Source organism: Dermacentor andersoni, chromosome 7 (assembly GCF_023375885.2).
Source record: "Dermacentor andersoni chromosome 7, qqDerAnde1_hic_scaffold, whole genome shotgun sequence".
NCBI lineage: Eukaryota > Metazoa > Arthropoda > Arachnida > Ixodida > Ixodidae > Dermacentor > Dermacentor andersoni.
This window is the reverse complement of record NC_092820.1, coordinates 23,525,943-23,542,464: the sequence shown is the minus strand read 5'-3', so window position 1 is coordinate 23,542,464 and position 16,522 is coordinate 23,525,943. Positions and strand designations below refer to the sequence as shown.

General features: G+C 45.9%; 2 protein-coding genes and 1 pseudogene across 2 annotated transcripts; 2 read left to right on the top strand and 1 right to left on the bottom strand.

The window, feature by feature from the left end:
- Positions 1-352: 352 nt before the first annotated feature.
- Positions 353-4,171, bottom strand: LOC140219637 (uncharacterized; annotated as a pseudogene).
- A 6,512-nt stretch (positions 4,172-10,683) lies between these two features.
- On the top strand, positions 10,684-13,332 carry LOC129382692 (uncharacterized). Its single transcript, XM_055066804.2, has 6 exons — positions 10,684-11,167; positions 11,257-11,359; positions 11,425-11,558; positions 11,810-11,869; positions 12,192-12,296; positions 12,903-13,332. The coding sequence occupies exons 1-6, from the start codon at positions 10,936-10,938 to the stop codon at positions 13,274-13,276; spliced, it is 1,008 nt and encodes a 335-aa protein (XP_054922779.2). The 5' UTR covers positions 10,684-10,935; the 3' UTR covers positions 13,277-13,332.
- On the top strand, positions 13,319-15,251 carry LOC140219542 (uncharacterized; the record flags this gene model as incomplete). The annotated part of the gene is made up of 1 exon (XM_072289425.1): positions 13,319-15,251. A coding segment is annotated over one exon (795 nt), but the record flags the coding sequence as incomplete, so codon positions are not given.
- Between the last annotated feature and the right edge of the window lie 1,271 nt (positions 15,252-16,522).

Here is a 16,522-nt window from a genome sequence, read left to right as displayed (position 1 = left end):
TCCAGATCTGCCACCATGCGATGCCAGCCCACAAGCAGGCCCTAGCGGCATCAGCGGTCCATCGACAACACAGAAGGACGACACAGGCCGCACAGCTAGGAACCAGGGTGGTAGCAGTAAGTATTATTCAGCACGTGACATGCTGCATTTTTTAAGAGTCGAGACACTGACGAAAATGACAATTTACGGTCAAAACAGACCTTATCTGAATCTTGTAATTTGGCTTTTGTACTTCAAAACTTAGTTTACGTTCCTGCTTGACAAAGTCTAATGTGCTGTCTCTCAACTGCTGGCATCATCCGAGTACAGGCATGCGGCGTTACACTTATTCCAAATCATTTTTATAAATGCATATATCGAAGACGGTAGTGCCACATGCCTACCAACGTTGGACGTGTGATGTGAAAAATGAATTATGTACAGGCTACACTGAAAACTGATTGTGAAAACGTAGTGGTATTACTCCATTACGTTAACACTATCCAAAATGTTCAATGCAGGACGGAAGAGGACCAACACTGCAGCTGGCAATGCGGACCATGAGTTCCTAGAAAAAAGGTGGTGCCATGAGAGGCAACTAAAAGAAAAGCTATAGAGGTGGAGCTTGAAAAAATAGCTTTGAGGAGAGAGGAATTACAGATGAAGGACCGAAAATCGGAGAGAAAATATGAGTTCCGACAGAGTAAGATGGAGAAGGAGTGTAAGCTCCGTGAGAGAGAAATGGAGCTGCGGGAACGCGAGCTCAAGCAAAGGGAGCAACTGAATGAAATCCTAAGCTCAAATCAGCAAGCCTTGTTGCGAGTTCTCGACACGCTTGCAAGCAAAGTTTCTATGCAATAAACATAACCAAAAGAAACAAGTGTGTGCTGTTGCTTTATTCTTAAAAAAAGTGTTGTTGGAGGCACTTGCACGTCTTATGAAACAGTTTAGAAATTACTATATACACACTACAACGCTAAACTTATGCATTTAAACTTAAACATATGCAATTTGTTCCACTGACTATTGCGTGGCAGGCTTCAGGTAATCCAGAAGACAAGGAGGCTGCAGGTCAAAATATGAAGACACCTGGTTACCATACAGACAAGCGTGGCAATTGATGAGTAGGACGGCCACTCTGTACATACGAGGTATGGCCTGAAGTAGTATTTTCTGGTTTTTTTTTTAAATCTAGGAAGGCAAATTCAGAGATGATCTTCCCAAACCCCCATTCAACTGACTGTCTGACGCTGCTCATAGCAATATTAAAATCCTGCTGTTGTTTTGTTAGCCTTGCCCCCAGATATGGTCTCATGAGTAGCTGACGGAGTGGATAGGCAGGGTCGCCATACAAGACAAATTGGTGGTTGTCTCCATTCAGCTGTTCAAGCTTTTCATAGAGCCCGCTCTCCCGGAGGATCCCTGCACATGAAGCATGAAAACAAGCATAGCAGCAGAAATTAAACATGCGGATAACCATTGAAAGAAACAAGTTTATTGCGATGAAACACAAGTACAAGATGTGTGCCAGAGAAGCAACTGAAAACCGGTCCGTGCACTTCATAATTGGGATCATATGGTACTAACAAAAGGTCCCAGAAAAAAAGTATTGCATGTAGGCAAACTTATTTCATTTAGGTACTGCACCCTGGTACCTGATTACCTTACCTTGTGCATATTAGACAACTATGCAGACATGTTAAGCACAGGTAAAATGAGTTGCACACATTTTTTTCTTTTACATAACGAGGAACATAAGTCAAAAGAAGAGCTTCGATTAGACCACACACAAATAAGTTTGGCTAGTGGTGCTTAAGGGCCAATAAAAATACAGAAACCATTCCCGTAAAGCTCACAAGCCGATATGAACTTCAATATAAATTTCAAGGCACACTTTAACTGCGTTCTTAATTCTTTGTAATATCTGGTTAGTACCTTTATAGGGTTGCCATATCGTAAACATATATTCATATCTTGACTTACTAATAGATATACGAACACTCGATAACGTACCAGCATCATGCCTGCTCCCGGGGTACGGGCCATCCAGCTCGCATATCAAGCCGTTTGGGCACATTAACGATTGGTACTTTAAGGCATGTACCCGCTTGTGCCCAGAAAAATAAATGCGCTGATCTTGTGACGGTCTGAAAATGGGTCGCACCGTTCCGTTTATGAAGGCCCAGCAATTCTTCAAAGGCGCACAGTTAAGTTTTGTGTGTCCTTTTCTCCTTGAAGTCGACCAAAGTCTCTTCAAGATGATTATCGGCGTTGATGAAGCAGGAGGCAGGTTGGAGGTAACAAAACTTGAAGATATATTGCAACGGAAATATTTACACAGTCAAATACAGAGTTAGCAAAAGAACACTAATACAAAACACACAAGTAAACAGCGCCTTACTGTTCTACTTTTTCTTAAGTTAGAGCCTAGGACAACTGTCGCTACATACGACCAACCGAGTCTCACTGTTCTACCAATAAGTGGTTACGGCCCAGACTAGCGTTGCATCGTACGGAGTCTTACTGTTCTATCAGGTTTAGTGATTACAGCCTAGACTGAGGACCAAGCACCTCGTCTCGATTGTTATAGTCGGAAGAGACAAAGAAAAAGGGCGGTAGGACCGTTAGCCCATCCCACAGAAGCAGTTGCCAATGAGAGTTGACAGTTTCTTAAGCCACAACCCAAAGGGATGGGCTTACTCTCAAAAGTAAATGCATTGGAAAACAACCCTGTTTTCCTTCTTCCCACAACTTCGTTTCCCTCTCTTATTTCCACGTGGTCAGTGACGGCCTCGGCAAACACGCCAGGCACGCACGATTTATTGCGGCCATCTCGCACCTCAGCGGCGTTTCTAGCCAGCAGGGGGCTCGGGCGCTGGTGTCCCAACACCGCGTACCGCAGTCCCCCTTAAGGTCTTTCCTTGTAGAAAAATAATGACCGCTGGCGGCATCCGGACTCTGTGTTCTTAAACGAAGTTCTCCGAACGCGGCCTCCGCATGCGCACCGCGCCCCTCTCTACGGCGCGCACTGCAAGTTGTAACAAGACACCAAGCGGGCTCTCCTCAGCGCTCAAAACAAGATGCACGTGGCTGCCGCCCGAATGCGTAGGGGCGTGAACCCCCCCGCTCCGTACGCGCAACGCGTGGTCAACAGTGCTAGCAGCTGCGTCTCTAACCAGCAGGGGACTCGGGAGCCGGCGCCACAACGTCGCGTATACCACCGTCCCACTCGAGGTTTTTCCGCGTGGCCCTATTATGACCATCGGCGGAATGTCAACACAGCGCGCGTAAGAGCAAGTTCTCCGAATCCGTTTTCCGCCTTCGCACCGCGCCCCCCCCGGCGCGCGCCTCGGCTCGTCACCCGACACCACGCGGGCCGTCCGAACCCTCAAAAACAGAAACGGTTGCTGCCCGACGCGCTGGGGGGTGGACGCCTCCCCATTCACAAAACACATGGGCAACTCGCGGCACTGCAAAAGTATGTACAAAACAATCATGCAGCCCTACACCGTCCATTCTGCATGCTCGAGAGATGAGCGGCCTAACACGCACCTTTACGATGAACCGCCTGTAAACGAAAGAACAAACGGTGACGCTGCAGAAAAGAAACAAAAATCGGCTGAGATAACTGAACATTACGTAGATGAGATAAATTTTGCGGCACCATGGATGGAGCAAGCGTTGCTGAAAACAATATCACATTCAAACGAGGAACGCTTACCTCGCTCATTGCTTCCAAGTTCTCGTGCGTCAACCACTGATGAACGGTGAGTTCATCTAGGAGAAGGCCAAACTTGCTTTCTACATGGAGCATTACTTTGTTTGTGACACTTGAAATCACGGAATAGTGCCTCGCAAGGTATTCCTGGAGATCACATAACCGGTTTGGATACGCCAGCCTTCGCAGACACATGCACAGCGCTTCGTAGCCTGAGACGCGCACTCCCTGAGCGCTCGTCACATGTTCCGGTATCTGCAGGGCACTGAGAAGAAGTGGGAAATCCGCTTTCTGGAAGCGAAATTGCCGGCGAAACGTACTTTCCGGAATGGCCTTGATGTTGAGCAGGCCGCTTCTTGAGAACACGTACAACCTGCGCGGTCGCTCTCGTTCCCGAAGCAGGAGGGCATCTATATCATCCCAACTTAAAAAGGACAGGTAATATGGGTCCCACAGAACACTCGATCGCGGCATGCTAATACCCGTGCCACACGGGCACATAAAATGGCATTCAGGAGTTAAGGCCTTAAGTTCCCGAATGACATTTTTTTCGGCAGAGCTGCCACACGACCAAATTTAATGACATTTGACCCAATGATGTCGATGACAGCGTCTTCTGAAGTGCGCAATATTAGGATATAAATTTAAAAAATAGATATGCATTTACAAGGTTAAACTGCCGTAATAAACAGTGAAATATAAAACTAAGCATACTATGGCACAGTTAGTTTGAGTTTCTTGCTGTCTTTTAGAATCGGCCATAGCAACTGTGGCCAATGTATGTCAAATCCGAAGCCCAGAGACAAAATGGCGCCTGCCGCAGTGAGACCGTTGCAACGCCGACCTGAGGAAGTTCGTCGAGCACAACTTCTGACAGCTGCGTTGATATGTCTCCGCGCGAAAGATCGCGCAGAACAACGCAGGCTCCAAGAGCAAAGAGAAGCTCTAAGACGTCAGATCCGCGACGTAGAGCTTCAGATGTTTTCGAACACCTTCAACGTGGTTGCCGTCGCTACCATTTTGAGCGGAACAGCCAGAGCTCGATGGCGCTTTCCTCGCAGCCAGCGGTGGTTTGAGGACACCTTGCCTAATTTGGGAGAAGCGCACTTCAAGAAGTGTTTTCGCGTTTCTCCAGCCACGTTCAGGTACATCGTGGAGTCTTGTCGCAGTGACCTGCAACGTGTAGATACTGTAATGACCGAGGCCATTTCTGTGGAAAAGAGAGTCGCCGTCGCGCTCTACCGCTTGTGTTCAACTGCGGAAGACAGAACGATTTCAGAGTTGTTTTCTCTTGGCCGTTCTACAGTGAACAAAATATATAAGGAGTTTTGCGCAGCTGTTCTGCGAAACCTCGAGGAAGCCTGGATCAAGATGCCTGCACCCGCAGATATTGAAGACCACATGAGGGAGTTTTTTGCTATGACTGAGTTCCCACAAGGCATTGGTGCGCTTGACGGGTGTCATTTCCCGGTGTCACCACCGAAAGAACATGCTTCAGATTACCACAACTACAAGGGGTGGTGAGTTGAGATTTTTTAGACTATGCCCTCATACTTTTAAAGCAATAACTTCTCTCAGCGGTTGTTTACTATTGCATAGTTTCTTGACTATGTAGAGTTTGGTTTCTTTGAAGTGCGAACATATTTTCGAATGCTTGGAATTTTTTTGCATTTGATCGCTGTTTGAACATTCATTTTGTTCTTCCTGCAGGTACAGTATGATCCTGCTGGCAGTGGTCGACCACCGTTACCGATTTTGCTATACCAATGTCGGCTCTCCTGGGCGTTGCCATGATGCATTTGTTTATGGCAGGTCGGCGCTTCGGAAGCTAGTTGAAAGTGATTCGTTTCAACATCCGACAGCTGCCATCGAAGGTGTTCATGTACCTCCTATTATTTTATGTGATCAAGCGTTTTCCCTGACGTGTAACCTTCAGAAGCCATACGCAAATGCATTGCCCAACACACCTGAATATGCATTTAATTACAACTTGTCAAAATCAAGAAGAATTGTAGAAAATGCTTTTGGCCGAATGAAAGCCAGATTTCGCTTTGTAATGAAGCGCATGGAGTGCAGTCTCGATACTGCCAGATTGGTTATAAGGGCGTGTTGTGTTTTGCACAATGTATGTGAGAATTTTAAAGAAAGAGTAGAACAGCAGTGGGAGCAAGAAGTAGCTATGTGGGATGCCACCCATGAACAGCCTTCTCACAGCTCGGAATCATATGCCAGTAATGGCCAAGCTGTAAGGGTGGCACTGGCAAAGCACTTTTTTTCAAAAAGCCAGCAGCCCGCCCATCTAGGCTAGACCGGCTTTTAGGACACTTGACTTGTATCTACATAGGCAGCCATTTATAGCACATTTTTATTGCTTTTTCTTAAATTTCCTTAGATGTACAAACACAGATTTGAAACAGAACTGTTTGTTGACCTAGTTGGTGCTTGCTAAGACGTTTTTTGCTGCAATTGAACACACACGCATTGGTTCGTGTATTGCGCCGCTGCGGTGCAACATATTCTTATCTAGTGTTGACCGCCTGCTCGAAGAGGCTTTGAGACGGGACAGCACTTTAAACATCTTAAAAGTTTTTAGATACATGGACGACTTTTTAATCCTTTTTAACAGGCAAGGCTCATTGAAGCGCTGCGATGATATTTTAAACATTTTTATGGACAGTGGTAAAAGGCTTTCGTTTACACATGAAGTGCCACAGTGTAACACCCTGCAATATTTAGATTTAAGATTAACCTTTCATGACGGACAAGCTTGTTGGCAATATTTCCCACGTGCCAAGAAAGGGTTGCTGCTGTATAATTCATGCCATTCCAAAATTGTCAAGCGTGGAATTGCTATGCTCTGCCTGGAGTCTGCCCTCTAAAAAATGTATAATATAATAATAATATTTGGGGTTTTACGTGCCAAAACCACTTTCTGATTATGAGGCACGCCGTAGTGGAGGACTCCGGAAATTTTGACCACCTGGGGTTCTTTAACGTGTCGAAAAATCGTGTACACACACGATGCAGGCCTCGTTCAATAATCAGATTAAGCGACTGAAAGAGGCACGGTTCCCTGACTCGTTGGTGACCTCAGTCACCAAAAGCCTTTTACGGAAGGTTAAAGGTACCAGCGCCACAAGGGAGAAAGAAAGAGCCAGAGCCGCAAGACCTGCAGTGATTCCTTATGTTCCTTAGTTATGTTATGTTCCTTAGATTCCTTAGTGATGTTATGTTGAGGTTATAACCTCAAGAAGGTGGCAGGCAGGTATGGTGTACCCATTGCCTTTTCTGCCGCCGTCAAACTGGGTCGGCTCTGTTCGAAAATCACACACGAGGAGACCTGTTTGCAAGGCTGTGGCAAGAAGCAAGGCTGTGGCAAGAAGCATAGCACGTCCTACGAGAGATGCGCTACAGGCGTAGTGTATGAAATTCCCCTTGAGTGCGGCTAGTCGTATATAGGACAGACTGGACGCTGCACAAATGAACGAGCCACGGCACACAAACTAAATCTAATGAAAGATGGCGTGGCACATTTGCCATCAGCTCACATGCTGTTTGAAATCTACTTCTGCCAAGAATCCTAATCTCAGAAAACAGTGGTTTGTACATTTGCCTGCGCACTGCAAGGCCTGCATGTGCAAACCACTGTTTCCTGAGATTATGATTCCTGGCAGAAGTAGAGTTCAAACAGCATGTGAGCTGATGGAAGCTTACTATATAAAAAAGAAAGGTACAAATTGCATTAGCGATGCATCTATTGTGCTCTATAAATCAGAAACTAGATTGTTTGACCACTGTTGGAAGTGCCACCCGTGTTGTCTTTATCCGTCCTGCTTTTATGCGTGTTCAATTGCTGCAAAAAACATGTCTTTTAACAGATTTAAAAGTCTGTACTCGACTGGTTCTATTTTAACGAAGTGGTCAGGTCATACCATTGCTTCCGCTACGTTGTACATGGATACAGTATCTTGTTGTGGCCTCCTTTGTTGTAAAAGCAAATAAAGCATTTCCCGTTTTGTGCAGAATACTTTGGCAAGGCTGTCGGGCAAACTTCCATTCCTTTTTGGCTGTAATTAGATTTCAGCCACCACTGTGCATACCTCGCAATTGCAGAACTTGTATGCACAAGAGCTTGTTGTAGGCAATTATGAAACCACATATTCTTATAGGAAGGTGTGAACTCCTGTACTGATGTTTTATTTTTGAACATGTCAATTTCAGTGCATGTAACATTTGCATTGTCTTTCATTCTGGGTCATGCGACTATTGAATGTACTGCTTCATTGTGAGAGGCCATGACTGACAAGTGAAATAAACAAAATTCAGTGGCTTTAACTATGAACTTTATTGACCTTCTAATAATGAACATTTTCTGCAACACCTTCGGGCCGTGGAGGTATTGAAATAAAAAACAAAGCACACACACAGAGAATATTTTAACGGGAAAAAAAATCCTTCAACACATCAATAAGTTGTGTGTCCCGCTTTGCTGCTTCTTCTTGCAACTTGAACTGCTTTTTATAGAGTTCAAGCTCCTGCATTTTCAAGTCGTACCAGCTTGTCCGAAACTTCTTTTGTTCCTGGACAACTTCCCCCAGCACGCCGTCCCTGCATCTTTTTTTTTGGCCTGCAGCAGATCTGGGAGGGGTACAGCGGCTGGGGGTGGGCTGGTTGGAGCATGTCTGGTCTGTGGAATGCTGGGCAACCCTATCATCCATCGCTGTTGGCACTGCCTCATAGAGAATGCATGATGGTGGGCTGTTTTCGTCATTCCCTGGCGGTTCCAGGCTGTCTGATGGAGTGTTGTATGTCCATAACTCGCATGGCTCCTCACATGGCTCCCCCGTTTCCATGCTTCGAACAATCTGTAAAAGGTTGCAAAAGCATTGCTGACATGAAGAGATCCAATCACAGATACTGAATGTATACTTTATGGTCGTAAGAACCCAGCTGACACTTTGAACAGTTCGATACAATTCAACCTAGGGTGTTGAAAGATCCGTGCATGCTTACTTCGGAGACTGTGAGCTCTCCACAGCTGCTTTCCACTGCAAGACTGGCATCATTAGCAGGCAATGTTCCTAAGAACTTGTGAATTTTCCAGTAAAACTTCCATGGAACGGCTCCGGAACCTGTCGTTCGGTTCTTCGTGTGCCATCTAGTATGTAAAAAAATGAAAAAGACATTCATAAAAAATGACAGAAGCCATAAAACATGCATGTGCACACTGACATTGCAAAATTTTAGCTGTCATAGGGCATTATATGGGCGCTGACGCTTTCGAACTATTTATTGAAAACAGCGGACGGCACACTACAAAAGTTTCGTGACTAGGTCGCTTGCATTACATGCGCGTTACCGAAACCCATTGCGCTGACGGGAACATAACTGCACTACTGTTGCCCACATAATAGACGAGCACTGTTTTCATTTCGCTGCTTCAGAACACTCCGAACACAAGTCCGAATTCGTTGTTGCTCTAAGAACATATTTGGTAGTATTTCATATCCGACGTGTAGGCGTGTACGGGCTTTCCGAAATATTTACTAGAGAGTTTTAGCCCAGCGGGTTTACGGTCAGCGGAGCGGAGCGGGCGAGCGGAGACGCGACTGCGCATGCGCACCACGCTGAGGCGGCCAGCGGTTTTACGGAGCAGCGTTTACGCCCGCTGGAAAGCACTCCCCAGCGGAGGGTATACGCAGCGCGCGAGCGTGCGTAAGCGCGCGCGGGCGTGTATGGGAAATGCAAGATGGCAGCCGCGAACATGAACGCCGGCAGTTCTGCATCGACGACGGCGACTGCGGCGCTGACCCGTACATTATTACTCAGCACATTCTTAACAAATAATGTACTGAGAACATGTAATATATTGTTATTCAACATTTCTTGCATAATAAAAGCAAGCGTAATTCAAATTCATTTCTTAGTAACTCCTATTCGGACCACTAGGTGGGGCAGCAGAGCGCCCCGCTCTTTACCCCGCTCGAGCGGGTGAGTGATCCGCCGGGCTAAAATTCTTTTTTCGCGAGCCGCTCCGCTGGCGCAACGGTGGAGACCGCGAGCGGAGCGAAACGTAAACCCGCTGAGCTAAAAGTCTCTACTGTGTTTCCCTGAATGCACCACATTTCAGCGAACATCCCCGGAACAGGCTACATCCTCCTCGCATAGACGCACACACACCTGTGCCTCGTGCACTACGCAACTCTCATTGCTACATAAGCGTGGAAGAACAAGACACATACCTGTATTTGTTCCGCAGGTTTTCCATTTTAGAATGGACTTGCGCTCGCGTCTTCACAATTCCGCAGCTCGCCAACGCGGTTGTAATTGCTTGATATATTTTTCCATTTCTCTTTTGGCCGCGAAGACCGCCCAGGTTCTCCTCCCACAGCCTTATTAGTACATCTGTCTCCTCGTCAGTCCAAGCGGCGCGGGAAACGGGACGTTCCATTTTATTTTATCACGTGGAGTCCGTGAACACAGAGTGCACAGATGACTGCACGTGAACGGCGTGCGAACGACGAAAGGCCACCGTGCCACAACAAAAACAACTTATCCTCACGTGACTTTCGTTTGCTTCACAGGTTGCCAACCCTTTATGCAGCTTCGCTAACTGCAACGATCCTTGTGTTCTCAAAGATTGCTTACAATAAATCAAAAGGTTTCTTCTCGTAAAAGTGCTGATTGTACTTGAAAGCTATGTATAAATGTTTTCGTACAGGTTTGAACGTTTCAAATACGTTACTTACACTAAGAAATGCGTACTCTCGACGCCGTGACTTGCGAAGCTATGGCGTGGAGAGTACGCATTTTTCAGTCGAATGAGTTCTGGCGAACGCATTAAATAACAAATGGCATTAAGGCGAATGACATTTGATTTGCTCGTGTGGCACCACGCAAATGACATTAAATATTAAGGCATTAGGAAGTTAATGTCATTTTCTGTGCCCGTGTGGCAGGGGTATAGGGAGTATGCACTGAAACTCGGCCGCAATGTGGCGCTGCGGTTCCCCGAGCCCGGCGCCATGTTTGTGGTTGTGCCGCAGCAGCCGACGCATGCTTGCAGCTGTGTTCCGTAAGTGTTGTGTGGTGTTCCCTAGCATTTAGGTTTCTCGTGTGTTGCATGTGGCGTTGGTTGTTTGCAATACTGTTGCGTTGGAAGCTTCCTCTACGGATACACGCTGTAAAGACTTGGAAAAGTGCCCACACCGGAGCACGTTGTTGCGCGCCGAGCCGCAATGGTGAACTGCGCCGTCTACGGTTGTTCCAACCGGTCAAAAAACAAACCCAACGATGAGAACTTTCAACCGCTGGGCTTCTATGTCGTGCCCAAAGTCAAAGAAGGACAGTGTCTTAGGACAGCTGAGCTGTCTTCAAGGCGCAGAGCTCTGTGGCTGAGCAGAATTCGTCGCAAAGACCTGGACGAATTGGCGACGCATTACCGAGTTTGCGGGGCGCATTTCATCACAGGTAAGCACGGCAGCGGCATTAAAGCTTAGTTTTTTAGCGCAATTCTTTGCATGCAGCTCTGTAACGTACCAGTGGGCTATATTTTTCAGGACGACCAGCTTATTTGATGGATGAGGCTAATCCCGACTGGGCGCCGAGCCTCAATCTCGGCTACAAGTCCACGACGCACGCTGGAAGAAGCGCAAGCGACAGGTGCAAATTAATTTTGTACGCAGTCAAACAAGTGATTATGAACTAATCGAACTAATTTTTTACAGGTATATGCGACTCAAGCAACGAAGGCGCGCGAGTTCTGCAGCCAACGCCTTTGAATTAAGGCAGCGACCGGAGAGCGCGAGCACGAACGCGGCGCCCATCGCTGCAGGAACGGCGGCCGAGGAGATTTCTTTCAGTACGAAGGCGTCACTTCACACTTACATTCTTCTACTTTAATTTGCATATTGCACTGGACCAACCTTAAGCTGTCCATTATTGAACCTTGTGTACTGCGTCTGTGTAATTTAATATACGCGAGCCAGCACGCATTTACTGCAGTGCACAACATTAAAAAAAAAAAGGGGGGGGGGGGGCGAGGGTGCCGGGGGCAACGTCCAGTTTACGCTCTTGCTTTCACATAAATTACAGTGTTCATTTCTTGTGCAGGTGACGAAGAATCCCCCTCATCAGAACAAACTGCAATGCAACACCTTGTAGGCCATGCATGTAAGCTAAGTAAACATTTATGCATTCGTACTTAAGAGAGTATGGAGCTCTGGAGCATGGCAATTGCTCATTTAGGCTTCTGTGTTATGTGCGCAAGGACGTTTGTCTTTGAATTCTCACAGCTGATCGAATACTGCGTTTGAAGCTGTTAACAGTAACGGTGCATGCAGATGCAACACAAAATAATTTGTAAATGGAGAAACCATTTAGTCAGCCCGTTAAGACTTGCGCACGCAAGCAAAGTGTTTTGTTGCGAAGGTTCCACTGAAGACTGCTTTTTTTCAACTAGTTTGTTTCCTTTCTGCGTGCTTTCATTTTGCAGCTCCCGAGGAGCCTTCATGCTTGGAATGTCCAGTTCTACAAGAAAATCTAGCCACAGCTCAGTGCCACCTGCAAGCGGATCTGCAGAATAACCAAGCTTCTGCATGCAAGTATCGCACAGTTTTGTTTCTAGGGCTTGCAAATCCTGTGTTCCTGCATGTCCTGATTTTGGCCGAAGCGGTGTGAGCAGACGTAAAGTCTTTAATGTACTTGATTAAAACACAATCCTTTAAGCTGGAAATGTTTCAAATATTTAACAAAAATTATATTGTTGGTGTGGAAAAAACACAGGGAATGCGGGAGATGGAAATTCAACACGATGAACAAAACAGGATGAAATCAGGAGCCATTTCGACAAGTGGACTTGTCTTCTTCAAGGCAACATGTCACTTTTAGAAAGGCAAGTCCACATGTCGGCACATTGGCTCCGGCTTTCATCTTGTTCTCGTTTTGCTTATTGTTGGTGTAGGTGCGATATGTGCAGTACAATCTGACCATTATGGGTGTGAAAATTAGGGATGCGGTTTCTTTTGCACTGAAAGCTAATCGTATAACAAACAGTTCAGTCTGACAGGCAGATTCAAGGTCATTATTTATTACAATAATAAAAATCCTCATGTAAAGGTGCTGAAACAAGTAACATCATTATACATTGTGTTGACACCAGTGCTTTCCCTTCATATGGTCATCACACATTCAATTTATCATGCAGGCATGATAGACAAAGAGGTGACAGCTGACCTGCTGTCAGCCCACATCTCTTCACTGGAGGAAGAAAACCACCGCCTTCAGCATGACCTGGATATTGCACGCAGTCGCCTGGCAAAGGCAGCCCCTGGAGACAGGGATGTGCTCCGCAGCAACCCAGACATGGTTGTTTTTTACACAGGGCTGCCAAATTATGCAGTTTTGGAGGCTGTTTACATCTTAGTTGAGCCTCATGTAAGGCATACATTACGAAACCGCCTGAGCAAATTTCAGGAAATGGTCGTTTTCCTAATGAGGTTGCGGCTTAACGTCCCGTTACAAGATCTTGCATACAGGTATTTTATTCTGGGCAACAGCCATACCTATATTCATTTGTAACATTAAGGTTCCTGCACTACGCAGAACTGCAGTTGAGCATGCAATAGCCATTTTGTGCTGGTGAACTTTATTGCATTAGCTTCAATAACACTTACTAAAGCACATAACAACTCAGCAGTTTTATCTTACAGGTTTGGCATTCACCAGTCAACCGTAACGAGGACAGTAGAAAGGTGGCTTGATGCTGCTTACATTAGGCTCAGCAGTCTGATCAAATGGCCAGAACGTGAAGATCTTCAAAGAACGATGCCAATGGCATTCCAAGAAACATTTGGCAAGAAAGTAGCTGTGATTCTGGATTGTTTTGAAGTCTTTGTGGACAGACCTTCAGCCATGGAACCTAGATCATTAACATGGTCTAGGTACAAGCATGCAAACACCGTGAAGTACTTAATTGGCATCGCTCCACAAGGTGTAATTACGTACATATCAAGAGGGTGGGGTGGGCGTACCAGTGACAAAATGCTGACAGAATCGTGTGGCATTCTTAGCAACCTGCTACCTGGCGACTCTGTGCTGGCTGACAGGGGTTTCTTGATCTCTGATGCCGTGGGCATGTGTGGAGCGAAGCTGGAAATCCCAGCCTTCACTAAAGGGAAGCCGCAGCTTACTGCATACTCTGTTGAGGCAACACGTAGGCTAGCAAATGTTAGGATTCATGTTGAAAGAGTTATTGGGTTAGTCAGGAACAAGTACTCCATTCTCAAAAGCACTCTTCCCACTGAATTTTTGGAGCCGAAGGTGCTTAACGGCATAAAAGTCAGCGCACTTGACAAGGTTGTATTTGTGTGTGCCGCACTTACCAACCTGTGCGACTCTGTTGTACCATTTGACTGACATGTGTCCTTAGTGCAAAGCATCTAGTAAATGTACAGTACTTTTTTTACACCCGCCGTGGTTGCTCAGTGGCTATGGTGTTAGGCTGCTGAGCACAAGGTCGCGGGATCGAATCCCGGCCACGGCGGCCGCATTTCGATGGGGGCGAAATGCGAAAACACCCGTGTGCTTAGATTTAGGTGCACGTTAAAGAACCCCAGGTGGTCGAAATTTCCGGAGTCCTCCACTACAGCGTGCCTCATAATCAGAAAGTGGTTTTGGCACGTAAAACCCCATAATAAGATAATAAGAATACTTTTTTTACGACTTCTTGCAGTCATTACAAAACCATTTCCGCGATTTAGGTGCCCTCTTTAAATTAACACACTGAAAGTGAAACCATTGTCGACTGCAATGCTTCCCATCACACCTAATCATGTCTCCATATTCTGGCTGCTGACAGTGGCAATATTTATCATCCTGACTGCCTGCACTTTGCTCCACTACTACTTCTTCAGCAGCAGTGGTCCAATAACGGAAACAAAGTTCAGGCAGGAGAACTCGTTCAAAATACAATGCACACTTATCCACAATTTCGTTGCAGAACTCCTTATCAAACATTACTCTTTCAATAAAAATATCTTTCTGTGTCCATACTACAAAATCGCAGTAGTTTCTTTTGCAGACAAACATCTGCATCATTACTTGCTTGAAGTAATGATGGTTTCTCAATAACTTTGCATCATTGCCATCAACTACAAGATAAGATCGTTGCCGCTCTGGAATTTCGCAAATAAGTGCATCTTTTGCAGAGTATGGACATTTTATCTCCAGAAGGCCGTCTCCACAACAATTGCAATGTACAAGGCCATCAGGAGTTGCAGCCAGAAATGGTCGCTCTATGCTTATGTGGAGGCCAGACATTTCACACTTAAAGCCTAGATGGTGCTTCTGCATTGCCTCTATGTAAGCTGCCCTCCCAGCAGCTTCTTTCTTCTTTCCCCACTGAGTTGCTGCAGTCTGGAATTTGCAGTCCTCTGGGTAGCACAGTCTCTTCAGCAGGCTCTTTGAAGGCTTGGTCAATGAAGTTGCAAATACCGCTCCTGCATTTGAAGCTGTGATGCGTCCAGTCCGAAATAAATGCCACTTCTCGGATGCAGATTGGGCCTTTGTCTGCTTCTCGATCAGTACACACACCTGCAGGAAATTGCAATTCATGTGCAAACAAACACAAATATTTATCCTTTCGATTGTTTTTTAGTTTTGCTGTAATGCTTTAAGGATGTTGTAGATTCATGACAATATTGCATACATTTGAAAAGTGCCCAGGCAGCATGTGCAGGTTTAGCATAAATTATAATTGTGAACAGATGCTGACACATGGATGCACGGCACATTACAACAACAACCTGCACAATTAGTTTTTTTGGCAAGGTATGGCTGTAATGATGATGATATTTGATGTTTTATGGCGCAAGGGCCAGGTATGGCCAAAGAGCGCCATGTCTGTGGTAGTGGGTGTGCAGTGTAACTATGATTGCTATGAAATTGGTGTGACGTGGCTGTAAAGGGGCCTTAAAATATACGCTCTAAAGTGCGTAAAATATGTGTAATAAAATTATGGCGATGACGTATGACTTGTACTATGAACATATAGATGCATATAAAAAGAATGATGCGATAGGTAAAATATATCAGATTATAAGAAATGCCAGAGCACTACTACCTCCTTAGAGCCCTTGAAGCACAAGGGCCTGGAGGCATGTGCTATTCAAAACAGTTATCGCAGTGGCATCCTCTCGAGAGAGGAGGCGCTACGAATTCATGGGACTAATAACATGTAAGACCACATCTCTAATATAATGTAGCACTGTGTCTGTATTAAAAAGCGGTTCTGGACCAAGGAGCATTGCAGGATGAAGAGGAATGTGCTGTCGGTATGCTAATGAAAAATGTCTCTTTCTCTCAGATTCGGCTTCCCGACACTCCAGGAGGACGTGGAGTACGGTCAGCCTCTGCCCGCATCTACCACAGGTTGGAGGCTCACTTCCGGTGAGTAGAAAATTATGGGTGCCAAACGTGTGTCCTATTCTGAGACGACAGAATAGGACATCTGTTCGGCGCGATTTTGTAGTAGGGGGCCAGAATCCTAACTGCGGTTTTATCAGGTGGAGCTTATTATCCGTTTCCGCGTCCCACATACGTTGCCAGTGGTCTCGCAATCTCCTTCGCAAGAAAGGTCTCAGATCTGTGACAGGCACCGCAGCGGTAGGGTTAACAGCTTGCGATGCGATTGACGTGGCCATCTCGTCCGCCAGAACGTTACCCTCGATGCTCCTATGGCCAGGCACCCAGCATATAATGATATGCTGGTTAGATCTGTACGCTTTACACAAGACGGAATATAGTTCATTAAGTACTGGATTTTTG

Bases quoted from the DNA above. Each gene is read 5' to 3' on its own strand.
- LOC129382692 (XM_055066804.2), top strand. From the start codon at position 10,936: ATGGTGAACTGCGCCGTCTACGGTTGTTCCAACCGGTCAAAAAACAAA. The intron at 11,168-11,256 runs GTAAGCACGGCA...TATATTTTTCAG, and splicing joins CGGGGCGCATTTCATCACAG to GACGACCAGCTTATTTGATG. The intron at 11,360-11,424 runs GTGCAAATTAAT...AATTTTTTACAG, and splicing joins GGAAGAAGCGCAAGCGACAG to GTATATGCGACTCAAGCAAC.